General features: G+C 46.8%; 2 protein-coding genes across 3 annotated transcripts in view; both read left to right on the forward strand.

The window, feature by feature from the left end:
• The window catches only part of SNTB2 (syntrophin beta 2), a 99,407-nt gene extending 91,384 nt beyond the window's left edge, over positions 1 to 8,023 (forward strand). The window contains exon 7 of the mRNA XM_023637203.2: positions 347 to 8,023. Within this exon, the coding sequence (XP_023492971.2) occupies positions 347 to 439 (93 nt within the window). The 3' untranslated portion in view covers positions 440 to 8,023. The remainder of the gene's footprint in view (positions 1 to 346) is intronic.
• A 5,130-nt stretch (positions 8,024 to 13,153) lies between these two features.
• On the forward strand, positions 13,154 to 24,244 carry VPS4A (vacuolar protein sorting 4 homolog A). 2 transcript variants are annotated; one of them, XM_023637209.2, is made up of 11 exons: positions 13,154 to 13,511; positions 17,207 to 17,318; positions 17,420 to 17,567; positions 18,952 to 19,013; positions 19,129 to 19,248; positions 19,727 to 19,883; positions 20,474 to 20,622; positions 20,981 to 21,062; positions 21,277 to 21,496; positions 22,537 to 22,677; positions 23,380 to 24,244. In XM_023637209.2, exons 1-11 carry the CDS (start codon positions 13,491 to 13,493, stop codon positions 23,479 to 23,481), a joined length of 1,314 nt encoding a protein of 437 aa, XP_023492977.1. In that variant the 5' UTR covers positions 13,154 to 13,490; the 3' UTR covers positions 23,482 to 24,244. The 2 variants fall into 2 exon arrangements, with proteins under 2 accessions (XP_023492977.1, XP_023492978.1); XM_023637210.2 differs by having other exon boundaries at positions 13,197 to 13,511; positions 18,955 to 19,013.
• The last annotated feature ends 1,719 nt before the right edge of the window (positions 24,245 to 25,963 follow it).

Here is a 25,963-nt window from a genome sequence, read left to right on the forward strand (position 1 = left end):
GGAAATATAATTACAATTAATGGTGTCCATGTAGGATATTGCTCTTTCTTTTACATCCTCTGCTTTTTGGTTCTTCCTACCAGGCATTATGGGACCTAGTACACCACCAGTTGTATCCTAATTGTGGATCTGAAACTTCATACTAGTGTTTAATTATGACATGGAATAACCTTCAGAGTACACGTTCATTTGTGGCTTTAAGTTCCGAAGAGTTTCCATAAATCTGACACATTCTTTATCCAAGTTCTTCTTAAGTGGAACATCATGTCTAGATGTGTTTATTTTGCCTGTTTGTTTATTAAAGTGTCTGCATATGGTAGTGACAATTACTGTCCTTTCTCCACAGACCATGGACCTGCACTCTTGTCCAAAGCCGATTGTATTTGTGTTGCACACATTCTTGTCGGCCAAAGTCACTCGCATGGGACTGCTTGTATGAGCAGCAGAATATCAGAAAAGAGCCTTGAATGTCACAAGAAGTATTTCCACCTCAAAAAAAAAAAAAAGCACAAAAAGAAAGCTCTTTGCTCTCTCCTCCAGCACAGTGCCTTGACAAGGACCTGCAAAACACTGCTGAACCGTAACCATGTTTAAAGAAGAGCCTGCCTTTCACAAGCTACCTTGGCCAGAAATTCTAGGACTCTAATAAGCTCCAAAAGGAAGCTATTGATTTATTGTCTAGTTTCCTAATGTGGTTTCTAAGTAATTAGGTTTATTTCCCATGTTAAGAAGGGTGGCTCATTGTTTTTCTTTTTGGACATAATCAAATATCCAAGAGTTGTTTTCTTTTTCTTCTTCCTATAGGATTTGTTTCAGGTTTAGACCTGATCTCTTGCTTAGGATGACTATCTCTTCCCAGGTGCTAGTTTGCAGCAGCTCGCTATGTTTCTTGGTCATTCCAGATAGGTTGTACACTTTGTTGGAGTTTACTATCCTCACTTGCTCCTTCCACCCTAGGAAGTCCTTGAATTGCCTCACCAAAGCATTCTTCCATCTGTCCTGGCTCTCGCTACATCCCATTCTGGCCATCACTTCCCACTGTGTCACAAGCTTTGCCACTCATAAGTGCTAACTTTAGGATTTAGAACTTGTGAAATTTGATTTGCCTTGCCTTCCCCTCCCTTTCTAGTGATGACCAAGTTGAAAAATGTGTTGGAAACCACTGCTTTGAAGGAAAAGTTTTGCTTATTTTAGAGTTTTCTGATTTTATCTTTGGTAGGAGCCAGGGGATGTTATAAGATTTATTTTAAAGGAAAATCCTCATTGTAGCCTAAGCCATTTTTTATTGCTTACCAAATGTGCCTTTGGTTAGGGTTAGTGGAGCTTTATTAGTCACTGTTTGAATAACTGGATATCACTGCCATTCCAGGGAGATCATCTATCCTAGTTTTGAGGAATAGTCTTTGAGGTGGGTTTCCTTAGTGGTATCTTTTCTAGTGGGCAGATCTCTTTGAGGAAGATAAATACTGGCGTGCCAGCTTGTTTAAAGAGTACTTTGTGGGTGAAGCCAGCTCTTCAGCACAAACATCATGTCAAGTTACTTTGGGCTGTGTGTGCCCGTGCAGGATCCCAGCTCTGCCTCTCTCCCTTTGTGGCAGAAGAGTGGCATGGACAAGCAGCTGCTAATTCAAGACTCAATGTTGGCTTAGTAATGCATCCTGCAGTGGGCAGGGTGACAAGACCATGGAACAGCTACCTGGGTTTTGCTAAGCATTGCCAGATATCATCACACTCACTTGTTTTTCCTAATTATGAAGGAGGTATATATCTGAAAACATTTAAAATAGTCTAATAGCTATATAAAATGTCAAGATTAGCAAAGTCCCTAGATCTGCAAGGAAAGGTAACATTGACTTGGATGTTCTCTGTGCCCCTCTGTGCCCTCTGAAGAAAGGTCTAGGAGTAGTTCTCATTTACTAGGTTTATCAGGAGTGCCATAAGAGGATGTGAGCACTACAGATGGTGAAGGAGGATAGCACTCCAAATAAGAACCACACACACCCCCACGTCCACACACAACTATATATGCAAAACATGAGCTGTTTGATTTGAGTGCAGACTGACCTACAGGTGAGATATGTGAAAGAGCAGACTTGTGAGCGAGAGAGTTCTAGTTAGACATTGTAACCCCGTTGTCTTTCCTCTGCCCAGAAGTTAGTCGTCCTTCCCCATATACAGTGAGAGTAACCATATGTAGAGGCTGGAGAGAGGTGTTCTTTCCCCGGCTCCAATCCCAAAAAGAATTTTCTGATCCACTTAAAACTGGAAGTTGAAATCTAGACTAGAATGTGTCTTTCAAGAGCTTTTTATGTTTTGAAAATTCATAACCCTAATTTGGTTCCATCTGGGATAAGTTTGCAAGTCAAGAAAGAAAAAAATATATATCTTGAAGGTCCAGCTGTGATTTCTGGAAACAGAATTTCAACACATAATACCCTCAGATAAGGGAGCTGAGACACTGTTTGCAGTAAGAGTATTATTAATGTAAGAAGTTGAACGATGCAGTCACAGACTTTTGCAGCAAAGCCATTTGGTTGAGGTTTTCTGTATTAGTGTGAAAGGCTAAGCCCTGAGAAGATTTTCAGGGGGAACTTCTGAGCCGCTCTGCTCATTAGTTATATAAAATGGATCTGCACAAAAAGTGATTAAAATGTGGGCAGGAGAGGTAAGGCATGTGTGCCTTTCCACTCATTTTGCTCAAGCTTAAACTGTCATGGATAGCACCAAGGTCCGTAGGGTTTTTAATATCTTTTGAGTCTTGATGTGAAATGAAAGTGTGTGGGAGGTTTCCTTTGACCACTAGCACCCCAAGAGCAAGAGCCCTTAAGCTGCTTGTTTAATATATTTCAACAGCTTTCCAATCATGGGTGACCAGGTTGTTCTTCAATTAAGTGTGTTTGTGGGATTTTCAAGCCACAAATGAAGTGCTTTTTATGAATAGGACAACCTTGATAAATATATTTTGTATTTAGATGCCAAAATATGGCAAATTATTTTCAAATGATAACAAAAATGGGCATTTTTGATATTTCACATCTTTTATAGAACAGCTGACTTTTCATTTTGAATTACGAAAATTGTTGAGAATGTCGTGGGCTTCCATGTGTAGAATGGAAAGAAAACTGCAGAGTAGCGTCCCCCTCTTTCTGACGGACCACTTCCTGTGTCCCCCGAAACCTGAGGCTTAGACATCTTCTCCATATTCCACACAGATGCCTATTAGCAGCCAATTGGGGTGTGAAAATTCTTCCTCCTCTTTCCCTAAAACTTCTCCCTTTCCTCTCCAAAAAAAAAAAGAAAAGGCAAGGAACCAAAGAAAAAGAAAATACTCAGTTATTCTTTTTCTGAAAAAGGTAACTTCTTTCCTGAAATCATCAAATATACCTTACCTGGAAATTAGTATCCAATATTTTATATGAAGAAATACTTTAATGTATGTTTATGCAATATTTATTGGATAGTTGTAACTGTAAACTCACCTACCTAGTAGACAGAGTTTCAGGTTAAATATTGGGACGTGTACAGGCCATCTAAAATATTACTTTAAATGTCATTCACCTATTTTAAAGCCATGTTTTAGCACTTTTTAGGCTAGGTAAAGTCTGATAGTGCCTGTTTTAATCATCTGTACTCTCACAAACTTTGTTATTGAAACTTACTGCATGGCAGGAGACGTTGAATTATTTATTTCTTATATTTTTATAAGTGGAAAATCTCTCTAACCAACAAATGATTAAAGTTGTTACTGATTGTTTGTTTTCTTAACTTATCCTCCTAAGCAGAATGGTAACAAAGCTTTTTTTCAGCTGATTAAATGCACTTAGCTAATAAACCAAAATGTATTCTTTAAGAAAAAATTAAACTGTGTGGAATCTGGACAAGATTATGTTTCTCCCAGAAAAACAGGTTTCACTGTAAATGATTTTGATGGACAAAAGTGTGACCACTTTTGAGAAAAGGTTATGATGGAGTTTTTTTTTAATTTTGTGAGAACCTCCAGGTCTTCTTGTTTAATTTATATGCATGTGGATATATTTGTATGTTTTCAAAAACATGAAAGAATCTCCATATTTTTTAATGCAAATTATCTTGTAAGCTGCTATGCAAATTCTGTTAAAAGCCCTACCTACTTAAAGAGTTAAACATTTTTGAAGCTTTCAGGGAAGACCTGTAGACTTAAGCACTTTCTCTGCTTTTTTATATCTTATCTTGAACACAACGCTGAATTATGTTCTTATTATTTTCACTTGTTATAAGCTATTGACTGTACGTAATCTTTAAGCCATCCAGATATCCAGCATGTATTTCCATGTTGCTGCCATCCACTATTGATGCCATGAATGAAATGGCTGGTTAGAAAACCAAAGGTCGTCTTTTTTCAATCCCTAATGAAGTAAAATGCCAGATCTCTTTGGTCTCTAAGCATATTGCTCTGGTCAGATCTGAATATCTATGTAAGGAAAAGAGAAATATTTAAATTTAGAATTCTGCTTAAACTTTAAGTTAAATTTGACTATAGTCATATTCATTCTTCTTATCTATCTCTATCAGGTATATTTTGTGCCAGGTAGTATTATATTCTACCTTGAGTTTGGAAATCTTTCAGTTAAATTTGAAATGTTATTGTGGCTATTTTTTTCCCTCCTAAAGATGAAAGCAGAGGAGTCTTCCATCTGCTGCCATTCTCACTCTGTGTCCCTATTTTTTAATTGCTTGGAAATCTAGAATTATTTTCACTTTCTATATACTGTCTTTAAAAACCGACAGCAGCAGTTTTCCCCCTTGCCCTGCCTTTTCAAAGTTATATCTTTCACTGTGCTGAGTATATAGACACTCAATAAATGTGTGATGATAGACAGTTCTAAAATAATTGTGCTATATATCAGGATTATGTCTTTTTGAGCAATATAGCTATTCTATGGTGTAATGATATTAAGTGAACTTTATTTTACACTAGTAATAGACTGCTTAAGTGACTGATTTGAAATCCTTTCTCTAAATATATACATATATATCTGGCAGATCAGTGATACAAGTTCATCCTACTAAAGGACAGAATTTCAGGTTAAAGAAAGTACAATAAATAGGCACATAGAGCACATCTGTTTTCTTATCTCTCATTGACACCAGCTAAACTGCCAACTGGAAGAATAGTTGTTATGTATTAACTCGAAAAAATATTTCAACAAGATTTCTCCTTTTGTTTCAAAACTGATGAACTTTAATCTCTTGCCACTTCCTTATTCTTCCTTTCCACTTCAGGTGACTGAACCAAAGCATATTCTGGTTTTAAAAGTGAATCTACATTGCATTTGATGTAATGCATCAGTATGCCGTTTGCAAATGATTACCTGCTCTTCAATGAACATTTAATTATATTCAACAAAAATCTACCATATGAACTATAATCCTTGAATTGCTCCAAAATAGATTGGTTGAAACTAAAAAGCTATAGTAGAGAAATGATACTTTGTTATATTGTAAGATTAGGTATCCTGGTAGATTTCTGACTTCTGAGCCCTCTAAGTACCTTACTCAGTTTTGTAGTCATCTTACTTCCATGCCATTGACACAAATGCTTTTTAGTTTTTGAGTCCCTCTTTATCCCAGTCACATGTACACCCTTGGAACCTGATTGTTCTATCCCCTCTTCCAAAGTAATAGAAGTCTCTTATGAATAGACAAAAGGTTCTTTGGAGAAATGTTGAAACTGCAAGGCTAATTAATGATATATTAATTCATGTATTCTTTCATCTAATGAGCATTTATGAATGTACAGTTCTTCAGAGGCACTCTGGAGGGTCCAAAAGAAAGTTCCTGCCCTCAAGTAGCACATAACATAATCTCTTATGTCTCAATCACACCATGCCATCTATTTATCAACCAGTGGTTAAATAATTATCCACTTCATATTTTCACTGAAGTATATCTTTAGTTCTGCTCATCTGGATATTTAAAAGGATAGTTGGTCTTTGGTCCATGCCAGCATGAAAGAACTCAAACACATTTAAGTAGGTTGGTCTTTTCATTATGCATAATTTTTTTTTTTTTTGAGGAAGATTAGCCCTGAGCTAACATCTACCACAAATCCTCCTCTTTTTGCTGCAGAAGACTGGCCCTGAGCTAACATCCATGCCCATCTTCCTCTACCTTTTTCTATATGTGGGATGCCTGCCACAGCATGGCTTGACAAGTGGTGCAGCACACCCCGGGCCACCAAAGCAGAATGTGCGAACTTAACCTCTGTGCCACCAGGCTGGCCCCATGCATAACTTTTTTAACGCAAAATTAGACTTTAGTTTGGGAAGGAGGACACTATAGAATATCCTTTCCTTAGTAAGATGAGTCACAACAACAAAAATTAAGCTCTATTGCACAAAGTGGATCACTGAGAAAGTCTTTTTAAAAAATGTTTAACTATAAATCAGCAAAGCTGAATGTATATTTCATTTACCCCCTGTTTCTAAACTGTGCTGACACATTCATTTCCACATTTATACCCTTTAAATATCTCATTTGCTGAAAGTCCTTACATGTGGTAGATGGAGTATTTCTCAATAACGAGAGGTAAAAATGAAGATATTTAAAACTTTGCAAAATTCCAGTTATTCTAGAACACTCTGGCATTCAAACTCACTAAAAAGGATGTCTAAAGAAAATCAGAGAGGTTGATTGAATGTTTCCATAATTTTCATACCATAATAGTCCCTTTCTATCCAGCTTACCTTCCATTTACCACTAGGGTCAGCTTTTCAGGCAACATCCATCATGTGCAGAAAGTACCTGAGCTATCTGTGATTGGAATGGCATAGAGAACATCATCTCATGGGCTCCTTCCCCTTTGTTTTCAAGTGTCCTAGAGTTGTGCACCAAATTAGGTCATACCTCCAGTGTCTTAGTCTTTACTTTAAACCTACCCTTTGACAATCAGGTGCTAATGATTATATATTGGAACCAGCATATAAATATTGTCATGTAATGTGTCCTAGGTTGGAAGAACTGCTTTCCTTCTATCTCAGTCCTGTTCAAGTGGCTGTCGGTTATATTTTTTCACCTCTGCTTTGTGAATTAATACGGTCTGGGGTGAGGAAATGATTTAAACTAAGTATTGGGTTTGGCCCAATCAACAATGTTGACGATACCAACTTTATAGCAAACCTGCCCTTATCATAAGAACTAGGTTCATGGGGCCAGCCCCGTGGCCGAGTGGTTAAGTTCGCGCGCTCCTCTGCGGTGGCCCAGGGTTTCACCGGTTTGGATCCTGGGCGCGGACATGGCACCACTCATCAGGCCACTTTGAGGCGGTGTCCCACATGCCACAACTAGAAGGACCTGCAGCTACGATATACACCTATGTGCCGGGGGGATTTGGGGAGTTAAAGCAGGAAAAAAAAAGGAAAAAACTAGGTTCACGGGTTTTTTCCTCCAGTTGAGATTCCAGGATTATGTTTACAGTCTGTTAGATGGGTTCAGCGTGATAAGACCCTGGTTCCCTTTTGGTACCAGATCCAAAGTCTTTTAGAAGATAACGTGGCAAACCACTACCTATGAAGGCTATTTTTGGCTAATCTGTGTAAACTCCGATTATACCCACTTGTATGCATTCTGTCTCACACAACTTTCATTTTTAAGTAGTAAGACTCAGAAAGTTAGAGTAATACTTCTAAAAAGAATTAAAGTATGTGATATTCTGGGGTTTTTCCTCTTTGTAGAACCCTGTATTTAAACAAGACTTCTTTTTAAGTGTTGTTTAAAATTTAAGTCTCAAATTTTCTGGTATCACCAGACTACCAAATCAAAACTCATGGCACAAAACAGGGCAGTAATTGTATTCTTAATAGTAAAAAAAAGCGATTTACGTGTACTCTATAAATATAAATGCATAGACAACACTTTCCCTTGAGTTGCACATCAACATATAGCATTGTACATTACAATGACAATTTGTAACTTAAGGGTATTATATATATAAATACATATATACATTTGTAACCTTTATACTGTAAATAAAAAATTGCTTTTAGATTTGTATTTTTAAAAAATTTTTCTATGTTAAAATTGTTTCAAACCTACAGGAATGTTTTAAGAACAGCACAAAGAATACTTAGATCCCCTTCTCCCAAATTTCCCGATTGTTAATATTTTACCACATTTGTTCCATTGCCCTCTTGTCTTTTTCTGACATGCAGCCTTATCATAACCCTTAAATTCTCTAGTGTGTACCTCCCAAACACAAGGACGCTCGCCTGCATTGCCACCACACAGCCCTCCCAGGCAGGAAATAACATTGTACAGCACTACCACTCCATCCACAGACCCCATTCACATGGTGCCAGTCGTTCCAATGATGTCCCCTTTGCCTTTCCCGCACAGGATCCTATCCAGTGCTACATGTTACATTTGGTTGTCATGTCTCAGTCTCTTCTGGTGCCCTTTTTAAAGCAGATTTAGGGTGACTCCAAATTCTTAAAAACTTAGTTTGGGTTCTAGTTCCACCACTGACTCTGTGTGATAGGAGCTTAATCATTGGACCAAGCAGAGCTTTATCATACTTTGAGTCACAGAGAGGAGAGGAGCATGAGGTGGGGGATGGTTTCTCAGGAATCATATGAGAAATCATCAGTGCTCCATTTATTTGGGTTTCAGTCACTCACTTTGCATAAATCTCAGCAAAATTTTGGCCTGGCCCTACCTCTCCAAAATGTTATTCACCTGAACCCAGTTTTTGTTCCGTCTCCTCCACACTGCTTTTGGCCCCCTTCCAAGGGGTTCCTTAACAAACTTAAGAACCCACTACTTGGCACAAACCCTAGAATGCTGGAGTTTATATAGTCTGATTTTACTAGGCCATATTGGCCAAGCAGAGTTGACTCACTGGCCCAAGCTTGGGTTTACGACAAGTGCCGTGTTCTCAGCATCAGCAGAATCAAATCTAGAAAAGTGCTATGCAAGAAAGCAAATGGAATTGTGTATTTGCAAGTCAATGACTTTCTACCTGAAGTGTAGGAGCTCTAAAGTGTGGGAGCTGAGAATCTGATTTCTGCTCCCAGGAAAAAGAAGTTATTGATGTGATTCAGAATCCGCAAGCCTCAACCTGCCTGTGTGCCAGCCCACAAATAACTTAGTGCCTTTATTCCCTCTTTCCTTCCTCCACTTACTCCCTGATCCCCAGCAATGGCAACACCACTGAGGAACTGGGGTGGTTCTCAGAGTTTGTTTTCAAGACACTATCCAAGGAGAAGGTGAACTATGGGTGACCAAGTGAGATGGGGAGGAGACCCCTTTCCTGCGATCAGAAGCAGCTGCTCAGGACAGAGCTTCCTCTAGGAGGGGGAGCTTCCCTAGGTAGCTCTGCCTTGTAAGCAGGGTCAGTGTGTAGATGGCAGACTCATGAAAGACAGACGCCAAGCAAGAAGTCAAAAAAAGCTGAGTAGGCAGTACGAAGGGAAGATGAACATAGCCAAGGTTATCTCGAACCCAGCCCTTGCTATGGGCTGAATTATGTCTACCAAAATTCATATGTTGAGCCCTCTCCCCAGCACCTCAGAATGTGACTGTTAGAGAAAGGGCCTTTAAAGAGGTGAGTCAGTTAAAACGAGGCCGTCAGGGTGGGCCCTAATCCAATCTGACTGGCGTCCTTGTAAGAAGAGGCAATCTGGACACAGAGATACCAGGGCGCACACACACAGAGGAAAGACTGTGAGGACACAGCAGAAGCATGGCTCCATGCAAGCCAAGGAAAGAGGCCTCCGAACAAACCAACCCTGCGAACACCTTGATCTTGGACTTCTAGCCTCCAGAATTTTGAGAAAATAAATTCATATTGTTTAAGCCACCCCGTGGTATTTTGTTATGGCAGCCCTAGCAAACTAATACAGCCCTCTTCATTCTAATCATAGGGACTTTTCATTTTAATTCTGTCTCCCAACTTACGCAGCCCATCAAACATGTGGGATTAATATAGTCTCAACTTCTCTGCTTCACTCTCATCCACCAGTTAGTGTCCTCTTTTTTTTTTTGCTCATTTATTAATTCAGGATAAGTTAATTATTAACTCTTCAAGCAGATATTAAGTATCTATCTTGTGCCAGGCCCCTGTAAAAGACCAGCCTTGCTCTCTCAATGATATAAAAGGACAGCGACTATGCCACGTGCCCTAACAGCAAATGAAAGCCTCCCTACTCAGCTCTGTCCAAGTCTGAAAGAGCAGAGTATTCAGGGTAGAAGTTGAGACGCAATGACTTGAAGGGTGTGTGCCTCCTCGTCTCACCTGGACTCATCCTTGTCCTGCCACTCCAGCTGTCATCCTGACTCCAGTGTCCACAGGGATGCTCAGCACGCTGGCCTTCTGGTTCCTCAATCTCCCTGTGTGCGATCATGTCCCCTTCACCGCATCTCACCCGTCCTCCTGCTCCCATGGTCACCCCGTGGACTGCGTTGTTGCTGAAACAGAGCCATTTCTGAAATCAGTAACAAACACCCCTCTACAGCATGCTCCCACTGTGACTCTTCTTCAGCCTTTTGGGTCCTCAATTAGTCCACTGACTTTTTTACCTTTTCCCTGTTCGCTTCCCACCTTCCCTGGCTGCAATTCCACATAGCCTACCATCACAGTACCACACTTGCCAAACCAGTGGCTTCCCTTGTTGCTCTGTCCTCATAGCAGTCACCTGGATGAATCTGGCCATCTCCCTGCACCCAAGTAGCTGAGTACTGGGGAGAAAAAGCCAAGGCAAATTGGCATCTATACATTTATAGAGGTTGCCAACCTTTACCAGGTTTGCCCTTAACATTGGTCCTTTCTGGTTCATGTGAAATGATTTTCAAACCATCTTTACTCTCCTCAAACCCCAGGCCTCCCACCTTCTCTCTCTCTCAGCAGATTCTCTTTCCCTCTAATTCACCAAGAAAAGAGCAGCCATCCACAGGTACTCTCTCAACTTCTTGTTACCTTCCAGCTGACCTGGGTAGGCATCTATCGTCTTCCCTCCCACTATAGTGGCTAAAGTCAGTTCTCCAACATATGCTTTGATTCCATTCCCATTGGTTAGCCTTTTCTACTAGAGCCTTCCCACTGGCTTTTTAAACATGCTCAACTCTTCTCCCATTAACAACCATCAAAAAGTCCTTCCTGGACCCCACAAATCCTGCAGCTATTGCTCAAGGCCTCCCTGTCTTTGCCCCAAACTTCTTGAAAGAGTTATCCCTCCTCATGACAGCATTTCTTGATGACCCTCTCACTCCCGGCCCACTGCACTATGGCTTCTGCTTCCGTCACCTGAATGAAACACCTCTGGCCGAGGCCGTTGGTGTCTTTCATATCACTGTCTGCCTTCTCAGCTGCATTAGGTACTGTGCTCCCTTCTCCTTATCAACTGTCCTCCCCCAACCCCCTGAGACACTCCTCCCTTGACTTCCAAGACACTCTTCTGGCTGTCCTAACTCTCCAGCTGTCTTTCTGAGCTTCTTTTGCAGGCTCATTCTCCTCTGCTCAGCCCACAAACCTCTAAGCTGTCCTAGGCTCTCCCCTTACCACGCCCTCACTCTGTTCTTCCCAGGAGACTTCATTCACCCAGCTCCATTCCCACCTATGCCCAGCTGTCTCACAGATGTGCATCTCCAGCTCTCATCTTTCTTCCGACTTCCAGATGCATATATTTAACTGACACAATATTTCAAAGGCACCTGAAACTTGTGTCTTCCTCAACCCTCCACCCCGCAAACCTAGTCTTTGTCCAGTATTCTCCATCTCAGTAGCACACCATCTGTCCAGATGCTGAAGCCAGCAACCCAGGAATCATCTCTGTCCCCTCCTACCCCTCACCATACCCCATATCCAATCCATTTCCAAGTGCTTAAGATTTGTCTTCCAAAAACCTCTGCATTCTGTGTGTGTTTCTCCACGGCCCCCTGAGTCCAAGCTTCCCTCATTCTTGTAGACTACCACAATAGCTTCATATGCAATAACCACCCCATCCCTGCAATCTGTTCTCCATACTAGGGCTATAGTCATTTATCCAAAAAACCCCACTTTCCCATTGTTTTTACAATAAAAATGTCCTGGCCAACATTATGAGGACATTACAATAGCCAAATGTCCTGGCCCTGCCAAACTCCCCAACATCAGTTCACATGAGACTTTGACTTACTTTCTGCTCTCTGGCTATCTGAGCCTTCTTCCAGTTTCTTAAATTCCACCAGTGGCCTCCTCAGAGCTTCAGGGCCTTTGCACAGGCTGTCTCATCAACCTGGAGTGCTCTTTCCTGCCTCATCCTTCAAATCTCCACTTAAATGGAAGCCTTTCCTGATCTCCCCTTGGGCAGATTGCCTGTTAGAAGCTCACATAGCACATGGGCCTTCATACATGGTCTTCAACATGTTTATTATCTCCTGATGAACATCATCATTGTCCTCAGACTGTAGGCTCCCCTGGAGCTGTTTTGATCATTGCTGTATCCCCAGAAACTAGCACAGAGCCTGGCACATAGTGGATATTGTCGAATTGATTAATGTGAATGACCAATCTGCTATGCTGAAGTTCGCCCCGGGCAAAGTCCTCAGCTTTGGAGGTCTAAGAAAATCACTTTCCTAAGGAGGAACGTAGAAGAGTTAATATTTAAAAAGTAAAACAGGGGCCAGCCCAGTGGCGCAGCTGTTAAGTTCGCACGTTCCTCTTCAGGGCCCGGGTTCGCTGGTTGGGATCCCTGGTGCGAACCTACATACCACTTATCAAGCCATGCTGTGGCAGGCATCCCACATATAAAGTGGAAGCAGATGGGCACTGATGTTAGCTCAGGGCCAATCTTCCAAAAAAAAAAAAAAAGAAAAAGAAAAAGAAAAGAAAAGTAAAACAAATCTGGCTTCAGACAGAGCCAGCGGCATCATGATTAACAGTTACCACGGGCTGAGCCCTCAGTGTCAGGTACACTGTGTTTACATTAGCTAGCTCACTCACTCCTCCCAAAAAGCAGGCAAAGTAGATACCAATTATCATTATACCCTATTAAACATCAGGAACCCAAAGCTCTGGGAAATCAGGCTTATTCTGAGAGTAAAACTGCCCTATAGGCATTGTTTCGTGCTAAGTACGGTCCAGGTCTTGAGGATTCTACCCAACCCCGCCTCTGGCCCCGCCCCCTCGGCCCCAGGTCCCGCCCCGTTTCCCCAGCCCTCGCTGTGCTCTTGGCCCCGCCCCCGCCCCACCCCGGCCCGGCCGCTGCCCTCACCCGGGCCGCCCCGTGGCCGAGAGGAGCGGTGCCTGCAGTGCCGGCTGTGGCCGCCGGGGGGCAGCCGCGCGGCTCGGGCCTGACCGCTCTGGGCCGCGCTCCTCGCTCGCCCTCGGACTCGGCTCGGGCTGCCAGCGGCCGCTCTGCCCGCGCCCAGCGCCGACTCGCCGGGCTCCCAGCGCCGGACCCAGCCCCTCGGCTCCCCGGGGCCGGACCGAGGCCGCCAGCAGCGCCGCGGGGTGTGGGGCGGACCCAGGAGATGAAATGACAACGACAACCCTCCAGGTACCCCGGCGCGGCCCGGCCCGGCTTGCGGAGGCGGAAGGAGGCGCGGCGGGGCCTGCGGGCCGGCGGGCGGCCTTTCGGAGCCCGGCCTCGCGGCCCCCGCCCCGCCACCCTGTCGCCGTCTCCGCCCGTTTCTCTTTTCTCGCGCTCGGAGCCGAGGGCCGCCTCCCGTCCAGAACGCCCCCCAGTTCCCCTGTGCCCCCGGCCAGGCCGAGCCCCGAGGCCGCTGCGGGCCGCCGGCACCCCGGGATCGCCCGGCGTGAGCCTCACCCGGGCCTCGCAGGCGCCGCCCGGGGAGCTCGGGCCGCGCGCCCTCCCGCCGCCTCCTGCCTCCCTGCCAACAACCCCCCGCTCCTCCCCCGGTCTCCGATTTCCTCTACTCGGCCAACGACCCTTCATTCATTCCCTAGATCGTGCAGGGTGGTGCTGGGGTGGCGCCGCCCGGATGCATGACCGACCCTCCCTCCGGGTGCTGCCAGTCCTGCTGGGCCGGAAGATGTAAACATGCTCAGGCCTCAGACCTGGGTTTGAGTCTCCACTCTCCCACTCACTAGCATGTGACCTTGGGCTAGCTACTTGATCTTGGAGCCTCGGGTATCCTGTCAGTAAATTGGGGTAATATAGGGACGTTGTGACAGTGGTTCTAGATGGAGCAGTTCAGGTAAAGCATTCTTAACACTGTGTCTGCTACATAGTAAGTGCTCAATAAGTGATGGCAGATACAGTGCTTCCGGGAGTTAGGCAAGATGTCATGGAAGAAGGGGCATTTGGCCAGACCGTCAAAGGATGGGTAGCATTCAGATACCTGGAGGCGGAGGAGGTATGGTTACTCTAGGTGGAGGAAAAAGGAGTAAGAGAAGCATAAAGAATAAATTGTGGTCCTAGGTTAGGAATTATCTGGACTTCAAAGCCAGACCCCAGCGTCCACCAGCAGAAGCTCTGCTCTGTTATCAGAGGGGTCAGCACACATGGCCTGCAGATCGTACCTGCCTGGCTTTTGTATGGCCTGTAAACTAAGAATGTTTTTTTACATTTTTTTTTTTAAACAGCTTTATTAAGATATAACTCACATACCATACAATTCACTCACTTAAAGTGTACAGTTCAGTGCTTTTAGTATATTCACAGAGTTTTGCAACCATCACCACAGTCACTTTTAGAACATTTTCATCACCCAGAAAAGAAACCCTGCACCCTTTAGCCGTCACGCTCCAATCCCTCTGTCCCTCCCGGCCCTAGGTAACCACTAATCTACTTTCTGTCCCTGTGGATTTGCCTGTTCTGGGCAGTTCATATAAGTGGAATCATATAACATGTCCTATGAGACTGGCTCCTTTGACTTAACATAATGTCATATGTTTTTACATTTTTAAGTGGCTAGCAAAAAAGGATATTTTGTGATACATGAAAATCTTGAAATTCAAATTTCAGTGTCTATAAATAAAGTTTTATTGGAACACATTCCCCCTCATTCGTTTACATATTGTCTGTGGCTGCTTTTGGGCTACAAAGGCAGAGTTGAGTAGTTGCTACAGAGATTGTATAGCCAGGAAAATCTAAAATATGTACTGTCTGGTCCTTTACAGAAAGTTTGCCAGCTCCTCTCTCAGCACATCTTCTCTACCCTACTTATTCTTTCATCCTCATCCTTTGCTGTACCTGTTACTAGAGATGTGGCAGGACTGGCAGTTTTGTCACTGTACGCTCTTGTTATGCAAAACTGTTCCTCTTCAAATTGTAACTGAGGCCCCTTGCATGCGAAAAACTGTACATGGTTGCCAGAAAGATCTTATTGTGCTCTTAGGTGCATTAATTGAGTATCTAGAAGGAGGGGAAGAGATGGGTCTGCTCTGCCATGTAGGAGGGGCAGAGCATATCTGGAGTATTGTTCTGAGCTCCACCTTTCAAAAGGACAGACCCCACAACCGGAGGCACTCACAACTAGAATATACAACTATAAACCGAGGGGCTTCAGGGAGAAGAAGAAAAAAAAGAAGAGGAGGAAGATTGGCAATAGATGTCAGCTCAGGTGCCAGTCTTTAAAAAAAAAAAAAAAAAAAAAAAGGACAGACCCTAGCAAGAAGGCATCTAAAGTGAAAAAGTCCAAGGAACTGGAGTTATTTGTTCTGGAAAAGAAAAGCCACCAGGGACGGAAGCAGCCCCTTTCATGTCTTCCCTGAAGGGTGGTCGTGGGGGAGAAAGTAGACACATGAAGCTTGTGTTTAAGCTTGTCATCCAAGAAGGTTCAGGGCTCCCGGCCTTTCTCTGTTTGTAGGTAGTGGAGGGAGCTGAAGCTTGAAAATAATAGCCAGCACTCTTTCTCCTTTTCTTGGCTCTTCAACCTGATGAGTTCATTCAACATCAGCCTGGCCCAACTGAGCCCAGTCTGTTAGTTTTGTAGTGTTATCTGTGTCTGTCTTTCTGAGATTTCTTATTTTCAGATGAGGATGGGCTACACAAATGCCCGGGCCCTGCCAAGAGCTGGTCAGGAGGTTTATTGTTTGCTGAGGACGGAACTGTGTGTCTGTAGTGAGCTCTGCCTGCCTGGCGTCTAGTGCTGCCTCAGCTTGAGGAGGGTGATTCTGCTAACGCTTCCTGGGTTCGTGAAGCCATGGTTTCTAAAACTGGATATGTAGGAGTGGGGCAGCTGCTTGAGAGGTCCAGCATGCCTGAAGTTCAGTCTAGAACAGGCCTCCAGGATTTATGAGATTCACAAAGACACTCTCACAAAGTTCTCAGAGGGTTCCAGAGGACAGGTCCCCTCAATTGGCAGCACACGTATGCCTCTGGAGTAAGCAAGCACTTGTCTTTTTTTTTTTTTTGAGGAAGATTAGCCCTGAGCTAACTACTGCCAATCCTCTTTTTGCTGAGGAAGACTGGCCCTGAGCTAACATCCATGCCCATCTTCCTCTACTTTATATGTGGGACGCCTAGCACAGCATGGCTTTTGCCCAGCGGTGCCATGTCTGCACCCGGGATCCGAACCGGCGAACCCCGGGCCACCAAAAGCAGAACGTGCGAACTTAACTGCTGTGCCACCGGACCAGCCTGCAAGCACTTTTTTACTGGAGTTACTGGTATATTGACCCAGGGTCTAAGCATCCCCTTCCTAGGGATCAACTTTAGGAAAACTGTCTTCTCCTTTCATCCTAGAGTAGTGAGGTGGGCCAGGAGAAGGAGGTAGGGATCCCTTTGAGTCCATCTCATAGAAACTCTCAGATCGATGAAGGACTTTCCTAGTTGGCTGGCTCTTCTCTGGTGCTCGACGTCAGGTGTGGTTTCTGGCTTCCATGCTGAGCAACACAGCAACCACTTGGTTCCAGTGTTTCCTCTTTTACAGGCTCTGAGTCCAGATCCGTTTCTCTTTCCCTTGAGGCCATGGAACAGAAAGTGAACTCCCCTTGAGCCCTAACCTGAGATATTTGATCAGGTTTCCACTTGGTGAAATCCAGAGTGAGGACTGAGAAGGAGATTGCTTTTAACTGTATGAGCATATTTTGAAGAGGGATGGCTATCTTTTAAATCTTCCTTTTAAGGACTTTCTAGTTGATATTGGAAAAGTAGGTCAACATAATGATCTGTGACTGACAAATCCACAGGCCTGGCAATGTCTGTCAGTGTATCCTGCTGCCTGAGACCCCAAGGGCTTTCTGGGTCTCTTGGGAAGCACTGAGTTATTTGCTTTGCCTTTCCAGAAAGCCATTGATCTGGTGACGAAAGCCACAGAAGAGGATAAAGCCAAGAATTACGAGGAGGCGCTCCGGCTCTACCAGCATGCCGTGGAGTATTTCCTACATGCTATCAAATGTGAGTCACACACGGGCTCTTCCCCAGCCACAGGTCCCCTTCAAGAGGACGGTGGGCACATGGGGGCTCAGAGGGACCCTTCTCTGGTTCCCCTTTTGCAGATGAGGCACACAGCGACAAGGCCAAGGAGAGTATTCGAGCCAAGTGCATGCAGTACCTAGACCGGGCAGAGAAGCTGAAGGATTATTTACGAAACAAAGAGAAGCACAGCAAGAAGCCAGTCAAAGAGAATCAGAGTGAGAGCAAGGGGTGAGTACAGGAATGGAGGGCCGGCCAGGTTCCCCACCAGCATGGGCCGTTTTCCTGTGTCGCTGTCATTCTTGGTGCTAATGCTGCCTTAGACTTCCACGGTGTAATAGTGGTAATGCCCACAACTGCTTTCATCAAGCACTTCCCAGAATGCTTCCATGTACGTCATCTCATTGAGTCCGCGCAGAAAAGCTGTGGGTGAGATGGGGAGCCAGCATGGAGGTTATGAGCCTTGGACTCTGCAGCCAGGCTCTCAGGGTATGACCTGGTTCTGCCACCTCCTAGTCATGTGACCTTGGATGAGTGCCATGATGACCTGCCCCCCGCCCCCCGCCTCATGCTCCTCATCTGTTGGAGGAGGAAGATAATGGGACTTCCCTCCTCGTGTTGCTCCAAGGAGCAAATGAGATGATGTGGGTAAAGTCCTGAGAATCAAGCTTGCTGTGCAGTAAGGATTAAATAAATGTCAGCTGCTGTTGTCAGAGTTTTCATCTTCATCTGATGGATGTGGCTGTAGACTCAGAGAGGCTCAGAGATTGCCAGGGTCCCAGAACTGGTACTTGATGGGATCTGGACCCGCACCCAGGGCTTCTGTTTCATACTTCAAAGCCAGCATTCCCTCCATAGCCTCTCACCTCACATCTGTGGTTTGCCCACTGTGGAGATTCCAGTTAGCTGAGCACAAAGGCCAGTGGTGTCCTGGAGGTGGGGGAGGGTCCCCAGCAGGAGGGTCATGGAGTAGGAGAGAGGGGTGCTGTGTCAGCTGCCTCACCAGAGGTGAGAGGCTCTGCTCCTGGGTGGAGAGGATGCACCGTGTTTAGATTCCCCAGAGTAGGAGATATACCGAGGAAGGGGCAGGAGGCCAAGCATCTCCAGGACGGCTGGAAGAGTTCTGAGGGTAGTACATCACTTATGTCCAGATAGGGACCTGTCCTGCGGGAGACCAGAGACTGTTGCTTTTTCAGGTGCTCCCCTTTATACTTAAGGTTCACCTCTTCTCTGAGTCATAGCCTCTTGCTGTCTGATTTTAAGTCTGTATGAAAGGTGAGTGACAGCTCCAATTACTTGCCCTGCTGCTCTTGAAGTCCAGCCAAAGCACATGTCCCTCACCAGCCTTGTAGAGAGGACACACGTCTCTCTTCTTATTCCCTTTGTGAAGAAACAAGGATGGGTTATGAGTATTTCCTGGAGGATCCAGAGGGAAGTGCTGGTAACATGTGGCGCTAACATCCCTGAGGTACGTGTTTGCGGGTCTCTCAGCACTGTTAAGCGAGGAAAGCATCCCTTGCCCACTGTGCTGGCAGCCAGAGCCTGGCCTTGCCCTGAGAGCCTCTTTGCCAGCTGCCTCTTGCTCTAGCCTGTCGTCTTCTGTCTCCTTTCCCAGCAGTGATAGTGACAGTGAAGGGGATAATCCAGAGAAAAAGAAATTGCAGGAACAACTGATGGGTAAGAGGCTGGAGGCTCCGTGGCAGTGGCAGGGGGATGTGGTGGGGGCCCCATGGTGGGTCGGCTCAGGCTCATCCATCAGGCTCCGGGTTGAAGGCTCTGCATCCTCGTGCAGGTGCTGTCGTGATGGAGAAGCCCAACATTCGGTGGAGTGATGTGGCCGGGCTGGAGGGGGCCAAGGAGGCCCTCAAAGAAGCTGTTATTTTGCCAATTAAATTCCCACACTTGTTCACAGGTAAGAGTTGAGCTGCTTTAGGCCCAGATATAAAAATATCGGGCTTCCAAGGGAGCCCGGGGTTCCCACCCTGAGGTGTCTAGGAACAGGTGGCGACTCGGCTAGGACCAAGCTCTCAGCAGGTATTTAGTTCCCTTTACTCCTAGAGTCAGTTGTCTTGCAGAACTAGTCCTTTCTGACTATTTACAGTGACTAAGATTTTATTTTTTTCCTTTTTCTCCCCAAAGCCCCCCGGTACACAGTTGTATATTCTTTGTTGTGGGTCCTTCTATTTGTGGCATGTGGGATGCTGCCTCAGCGTGGTTTGATGGGCAGTGCCATGTCCGCGCCCAGGATTCGAACCAACGAAACACTGGGCCGCCTGCAGCAGAGCGCGCGACCTTAACCACTCGGCCACGGGGCCAGCCCCCCCTCTGCTTTTTTCTGTTCCCTTTCCCCTCTCAAGAGGAAGCTCACTTCAGTTTACTCTTTCTCGTAGGCAAGCGTACCCCTTGGCGAGGCATACTGCTCTTTGGACCCCCTGGCACAGGGAAGTCTTACCTCGCCAAAGCGGTGGCAACAGAGGCCAACAACTCCACCTTCTTCTCTGTGTCGTCCTCAGACCTGATGTCTAAGTGGTTGGGGGAGAGTGAGAAGTAAGTCAGCTGCCAGCTCCTGCTCTGCTGGCAGTGCCGGCAGCTGCTCGTGGTCCAGCTCCCCTGCCCTTGGAGTCACCTCCCAGAGGAGCCGCTGTTGGATGTCAGGGAGAAGTAGTCAGGAGAGGGGTATCTTGCCAGCTTCTTGGGTGGGACACCATCCTGACAAACAGCTGAAATTGAAAGGGAACTAGGCAGAGTTGAGTCTTCATGAAGGGAAGAGACAGGCCCTCACAATAATTGGGTACCAGGTGAGTGTCCTCTGTGGAGACTTTACATAGTTAACTGTTCCCCATACTGACTCCATTTTGCAGATGATGAAACTGAGGCTGAGAGGAAGGGAAGTGACTTGTCCTAAGTCCAGAGCTAAGGAATGGGGCTGCCAGGATTTGAAGCTGATGCCAAGGCTTGCTCTTCCTCTTGGTATAGTGCTGCCAGAGGATTTGTTGCCACCATGTTTTCTGAAATCAAGCATGACTGTAGTCTCGACCTCCTCATGGGAAGGGCGAGAGGAGAGAAGTGGTGACTGGGACCCTGACCGGGCATGTCTGTGGGTGTCTGGATCCCAACCCCATTTCCCACCTTCACAGGCTAGTCAAGAACCTGTTTGAGCTGGCCAGGCAGCACAAGCCCTCCATCATCTTCATCGACGAGGTGGATTCCCTCTGCGGCTCCCGCAATGAAAATGAGAGCGAGGCTGCCCGAAGGATCAAAACAGAGTTCTTGGTCCAGATGCAGGGTGCGTGCCAGTCCCAGGTCCCCTCCCTGGTTCTCCTTCCATCTAAGGCCAGCCCAGGGCTTCGTTATTAGCTGTGGCTGGAGTTAGTTCTCCTTAGGGTAGAGGGAAGTATCAGAGAAGCAGTTCGCAGCTCCATCTCCTCAGGTGGTCATTGTGGAGAGGTTACTGCGGCCTCTGCGCCCCTCCTGGGGCAGGCAGGCCTGTAGGGCGCTTTGCCCCAGCGAAGCCAGTTGGGCCCCTGCTGGTGGTTGCACAGGGATGGCGCTAGTTCAGGACACAAAGCCTCTGAGTCCTTCCCGCAGGTTCTGACTGATCCTTGCAGGTGTTCTGGGTCAGCGTCTGTTCCCTTTCTCCACAGGGGTGGGGAATAACAACGATGGGACTCTGGTTCTTGGTGCCACAAACATCCCGTGGGTATTGGATTCGGCCATTAGAAGGAGGTGAGTCTTCCCCAGTAAGAGGTCTTTCTCCAGCCACGGTCAACCTGCTGCTGGCAGTCGGGTGCAGCCTGACCCCTTTTCTCTGGAGGCTTCTCCGTGTCTGCACAGTGAGCAGAGCCCTTAGTGAAGCGGCTTCTGGAGGGCCCACTGCCCCTCTCCATTGAGACCATTCCGCCATCTGCTCCCAAGTGCCCCCATGTGCTTGGCTCTCTAGGTTTGAAAAGCGAATTTACATCCCGTTGCCGGAGGAGGCTGCCCGCGCCCAGATGTTCCGGTTGCATCTGGGGAGCACTCCCCACAACCTCACGGATGCCAACATCCAGGAGCTGGCCCGGAAGACGGAAGGCTACTCTGGTGCAGACATCAGTGTCATCGTGCGTGACTCCCTCATGCAGCCTGTTAGAAAAGTACAGTCAGCAACACACTTCAAAAAGGTGAGTGCACCGGCAATGATGGCTTAGAAAGTGTCACAGGAAAGGGGGTAGCGGCTTTTTTTGCCAGCTCCCCTGCTGCTCAGGTGACACATCTTGGGTCTCCTGGGGAACCAAGGGCAAGTGCAAAGTGAGCCCCCTGGCTCTAGGGGCTGGGTTGCACCTGCTCTCCCCGTCCCTGCAGTTCTCCTTGCTTGAGTGTGACTGTCTCAGACTGTGTGAAATTAGAGGACAAGGCACCATGCTAGTCACCTCTGCCACCCCCGCAGTCAGCACGGTGCTGTTGTGCATGGTGGACGCTACTCATTGTGTGAAAGGGGTGGGTACCAAATCACACACTGTAAGGAGGACCTCCATTCACGCAGCAGATCTCTGCCAAGTGTCTGCTGAGGGTCTTCTAAGTGCCTGGCACTGTTCTAGGTGCTGGGGAGACATTCGTGACAACAGCAGACAAAAATTCCTGCCCTCCAGGACCCTCCTTCCTGGTAGGGAGACAGACAACAAACAAGTAAAGACTCGCTTCCTGGAGGGTCATGAGGGAGAAGAGAGCAGGGGCGGGAGGTCTGGTGTTTCCTAGGTTTGGAGCGGGGAGGGCAGGTTGCACCCTTAAAGGACAGACCACACAGGGTGACATTTGAGTGAAGAGTTGGGGATGTTTGGGGGAATGTTGCCAATGGAGCAGACTTCGGTTGGAAAAACATTTTTGATGTCACTGCGTTCATGGTGAGATTTAATGAAGTTAATGAGGAATAGGAAGATATCAAGGCATTTTGGGCCATAAATTGAGATTTTGGAAAACCATAGCTGGAATAGCACGCTAACCACCTCTGACCTCTGAATCAGACTTGGAACAACTTTGACTACCCAGCCTGAGAGCTTTGAAGGAGCCATCCCTCCTCAGACTGATGGCCTAGAAACCCAGGCATTCCTTCTTACTCTACCATTACCTTCTCTTCAGGACTCAGAAATTTGAGGTGTCCTGCCCCTTCCCCAAAGAGTGAGGGGCAGCCCCTCCAGCCAGTCAAACTACTGTTTCATTTCAGGTCTGTGGCCCTTCCCGCACCAACCCTAGCATTATGATTGATGACCTCCTGACCCCATGCTCACCAGGGGACCCAGGAGCCATGGAGATGACTTGGATGGATGTCCCTAGTGACAAACTCTTAGAGCCTGTGGTTTGCATGGTAAGTGGCCAGCTGGGAGAGAGAACTGCACAGAACCCAGAAGACTGGGGGCTTGAGTTCAAGAGTAAAAATAAGCGGCTCTCCTCTGTCCTGGGCTGTTGTGGCTCCTTCTGAACAGAGAATGGCCTTTGGAGCTCTTGGTAGCTGGGGCTCCTGCCATTGACCTCACTGGGGGCCGGGGATGGAGGCCATATTATTAGCATTTTATTTTCTTCAGCAAGAAGAGTAAAGGCCAGATGAAGTGACTACATGATTCCATGGCTTTGGTTTATTTTGTACACAGAAATAAATATATGTCGGCATGGTTTGATTTGATGCATTTGCACAGGCAGCTTCTCACCTGATTAGTCTTGACCTCTCCTTATCCTAGTCTTGCCCTTTCTGTGTGGCAAGTGTCTGCCATTGTGGCTGGCCTGGTGGGCGTGCAGTTAGAAAGAGTTTCTTGCGGGAGTTAACAGATGATGGGAGCTTAGATTCTTTCAGACCAGAAGTAGGCCTGTCTAGAAGTGACATGAGCTGCCTCAGGAGGGAAGAGTGTCCCTGTCACGGGAGGCATTCAGGCAGAAGTCAGGCAGCCATAGGGAGTTCTGCACTTGGGACCAGGGCTGACCTCGAAGGCAGGCCTCTGCCTGGGTCTGCGATGCGATGAGGCTGAGGACCTGGAGCCGGCTCCTCCTCAGCTGCACGCTCTTGTCTTTGCAGTCGGACATGCTCCGGTCTTTGGCCACCACTCGGCCTACCGTGAATGCAGAGGACCTCCTGAAAGTGAAGAAATTCTCAGAGGACTTTGGACAGGAGAGTTAAAAGCTTCTTCACTCGGGTGAAGGTGGGAGGTTGATTGGGGTAAATCCACAGCATGCCCCATGTCGGTGGCCGGACAGGGGTCCAGGGCTTGTCCTAAAGTCACTACAGCGTCCCCTCTGCTGTTTGGCCGCCAGCCGGGGAGCAGGAAGGAAGGGCCCCCCCGGCCGCAGAGACGCAGAAGCACACTGGGCACCTGGTGGAATACTGGCTCTTCCTCCTCCTTCCTCCTCCTCCTCTTCTGGATGCTTGCCAACTCCTTGTCCTGCCCCTCCATGGTTTTTTTTTAAATCGTTTTTGTTCCCCTAAATTAATGCTGCTTGGATTTTCGTCTTGTTTCTAAATAAAGTTAAACTCTCCGGGAAGCATCAAGGCGTGGGAGCAGCCGGTGCTGTGGGGCCGGTGCTGCAGACCTTCAGAAGGGCTTGCCGTCCCCACGGCCGTTCCTCCTAGACCTGAGGTTTGCTCCTTGTGAATGGAATGGCGGATGCCCTGGATCTCCAGCCCAAGCTTCGCCTGCAAAGGCTGAGAATCAAGCCAAGCCATTGGTACCCTCCTAGGTCGGCACCCCGAGCCCTGTGTCCTCCATGGGGGAGGAGAGGATGGATTTTGTGAGCACAAAGCTGTGTAGATCAGAACGAGTGAAGGCAGCCAGGCGGTCTCGCGGCTGCCTTTTCTTCCCTGTGAATGTGAGAACACTGAACCCAGCCACTGCCCCCGGGTCCCTGTCCTGGAAATGGGCTAATAAATCCTTTTCCCTTCTTGAGCCACCTGAGTGATCTCATCTTTGATTCTTGTCTAGGGCCCTTTGAAGGCCTCACTTGCTTCCAGTGGAAAGACCCTTTGGTTTTCTCTCTGCTCTGCTCTTCAGCAGAGTAGCAAGTAGGGATGTTGCCAGCTGCTGCACTTCCCAGGCCTGTTCTCCAGTCAGGTTCTCGAGACCTTTCTTCCCCCAAGGCCTCAGAAGTGTGGCCAGGGGTGTTTATGGCACCTGGTCAGTTCTTGTCCAGCCACCAGATCAGAGGCTACAAACTGGGAGGGCTGGGGCCAGATATGGCTGGTAGTTGTGTTTGGTTTGGTCTGCTGCCAACATTTAAAAGTCAAGAGTTTATGTAAAGATTCACATTTCTTCAGGTAATCCTGGGCCTGCACCCGCATGAGGCAACCTATCCAGCTACAGCTGAGCAGGGGCTGCCCTGTCCAGAAGGGGAACATGCTCTCTAGCTTACCTGTCTCCATGTGGACTGCTTCACTTGTTTGTATTTCCTGCCCAGCCCCTCTGGCCATTTGAATTTGTGACCCCTGTTAGTGAGACACCCAAGGCTCCAGAGCTGGCAGCCCTGGAAATGCTGTCTGATGGGCAGCAGAAGCAGTAGAAGCTGTCACTTGTTGACCACAAGCATATGAATGCACAGAAAAGGCCTGGCCCTCAGTGCTTCTAGCTGTCCTCCCCCTCCAGAAACCAGTATTATTCCTATCTTCAAACCCCGTTGGTCCAGAACTGATTATGTAGCCAACTTGTAGGCCATTTTAGCCTTACCCCAGTGGTGTTTCTTTGATCTGATTAGGAGCATCTGCTGAATTGAGCCAACTTTGCTTGGTTCCTTGAAGGCCTGGGCCCTGTGCTCCTCTCCAGTGCTGATGAGTTAGCTCCCCTCTCAGTACCTGGAGCATCAGTGGGCTTGACCTGCAAATGACACTTATGCAGCAACTGTGGCTGGAATCTTTGTCCCTCACTCAGGAATTCCCACAGACTTCTTGGTTAGTCATGTGCCCTCAGCCACCAATTAGTGTTTGTAAATGCTGGACTAACAGCTGTCCCCTGCTTGTACTGCTTGATGTTAGTTAGCTGTGTTTTTTAATTCTACCTCCAGGTACCTTTACTTGAATCAGGTCCTTGCTTCTTGTTTTTTGAACCTTCCTCATTTCTGCTTGAACACCTTGACAGGTCACAGGGGTTAACAGAAACTTTAGGGCTGTGGTTCATCCTCATAGTTCTAGTGACAGCTTTCACAGGTGCCCTGCCTTTCCATTTCTCTCTCTATGCCACCAGTGACAGGGTGAATCAATGTCCCGTTCACTAATGAGGCTGAACAAACAGGCTGACGCCTCACCATCTATGGTAAACATGGCTAATATATGCAGAGGAATTTCCTGCCCTAAATGCTTAATCTGAAATTCACTTCTTCCCTACCTGGGGTTTCTGTTCTAAACCTTCTGCCTACATTGGCTTTCACTGTGGAAGTTGACTTCTAAAACTTTTATTAGCTCAAGATGCTGATTTGTGTTTGTGGTTTTGTGACTGATATATCTGCCTGAGGTGGAAGAAATTTTCCTTATTGGAAATGTGAGGATTTGTTGCCTTTGGGCTGTAGTGTCTTGAGCTAGCTGACCAAATCCTTCCTCCAATGTGGATTTGGTTACACCAGTAATTCTCACATATTCTCAGCAAGATAGTCTCAGGCTTTCTCCGAGGTCCATTCTG

The sequence above is a fragment of the Equus caballus genome, chromosome 3, assembly GCF_041296265.1.
Source record: "Equus caballus isolate H_3958 breed thoroughbred chromosome 3, TB-T2T, whole genome shotgun sequence".
Lineage (NCBI taxonomy): Eukaryota > Metazoa > Chordata > Mammalia > Perissodactyla > Equidae > Equus > Equus caballus.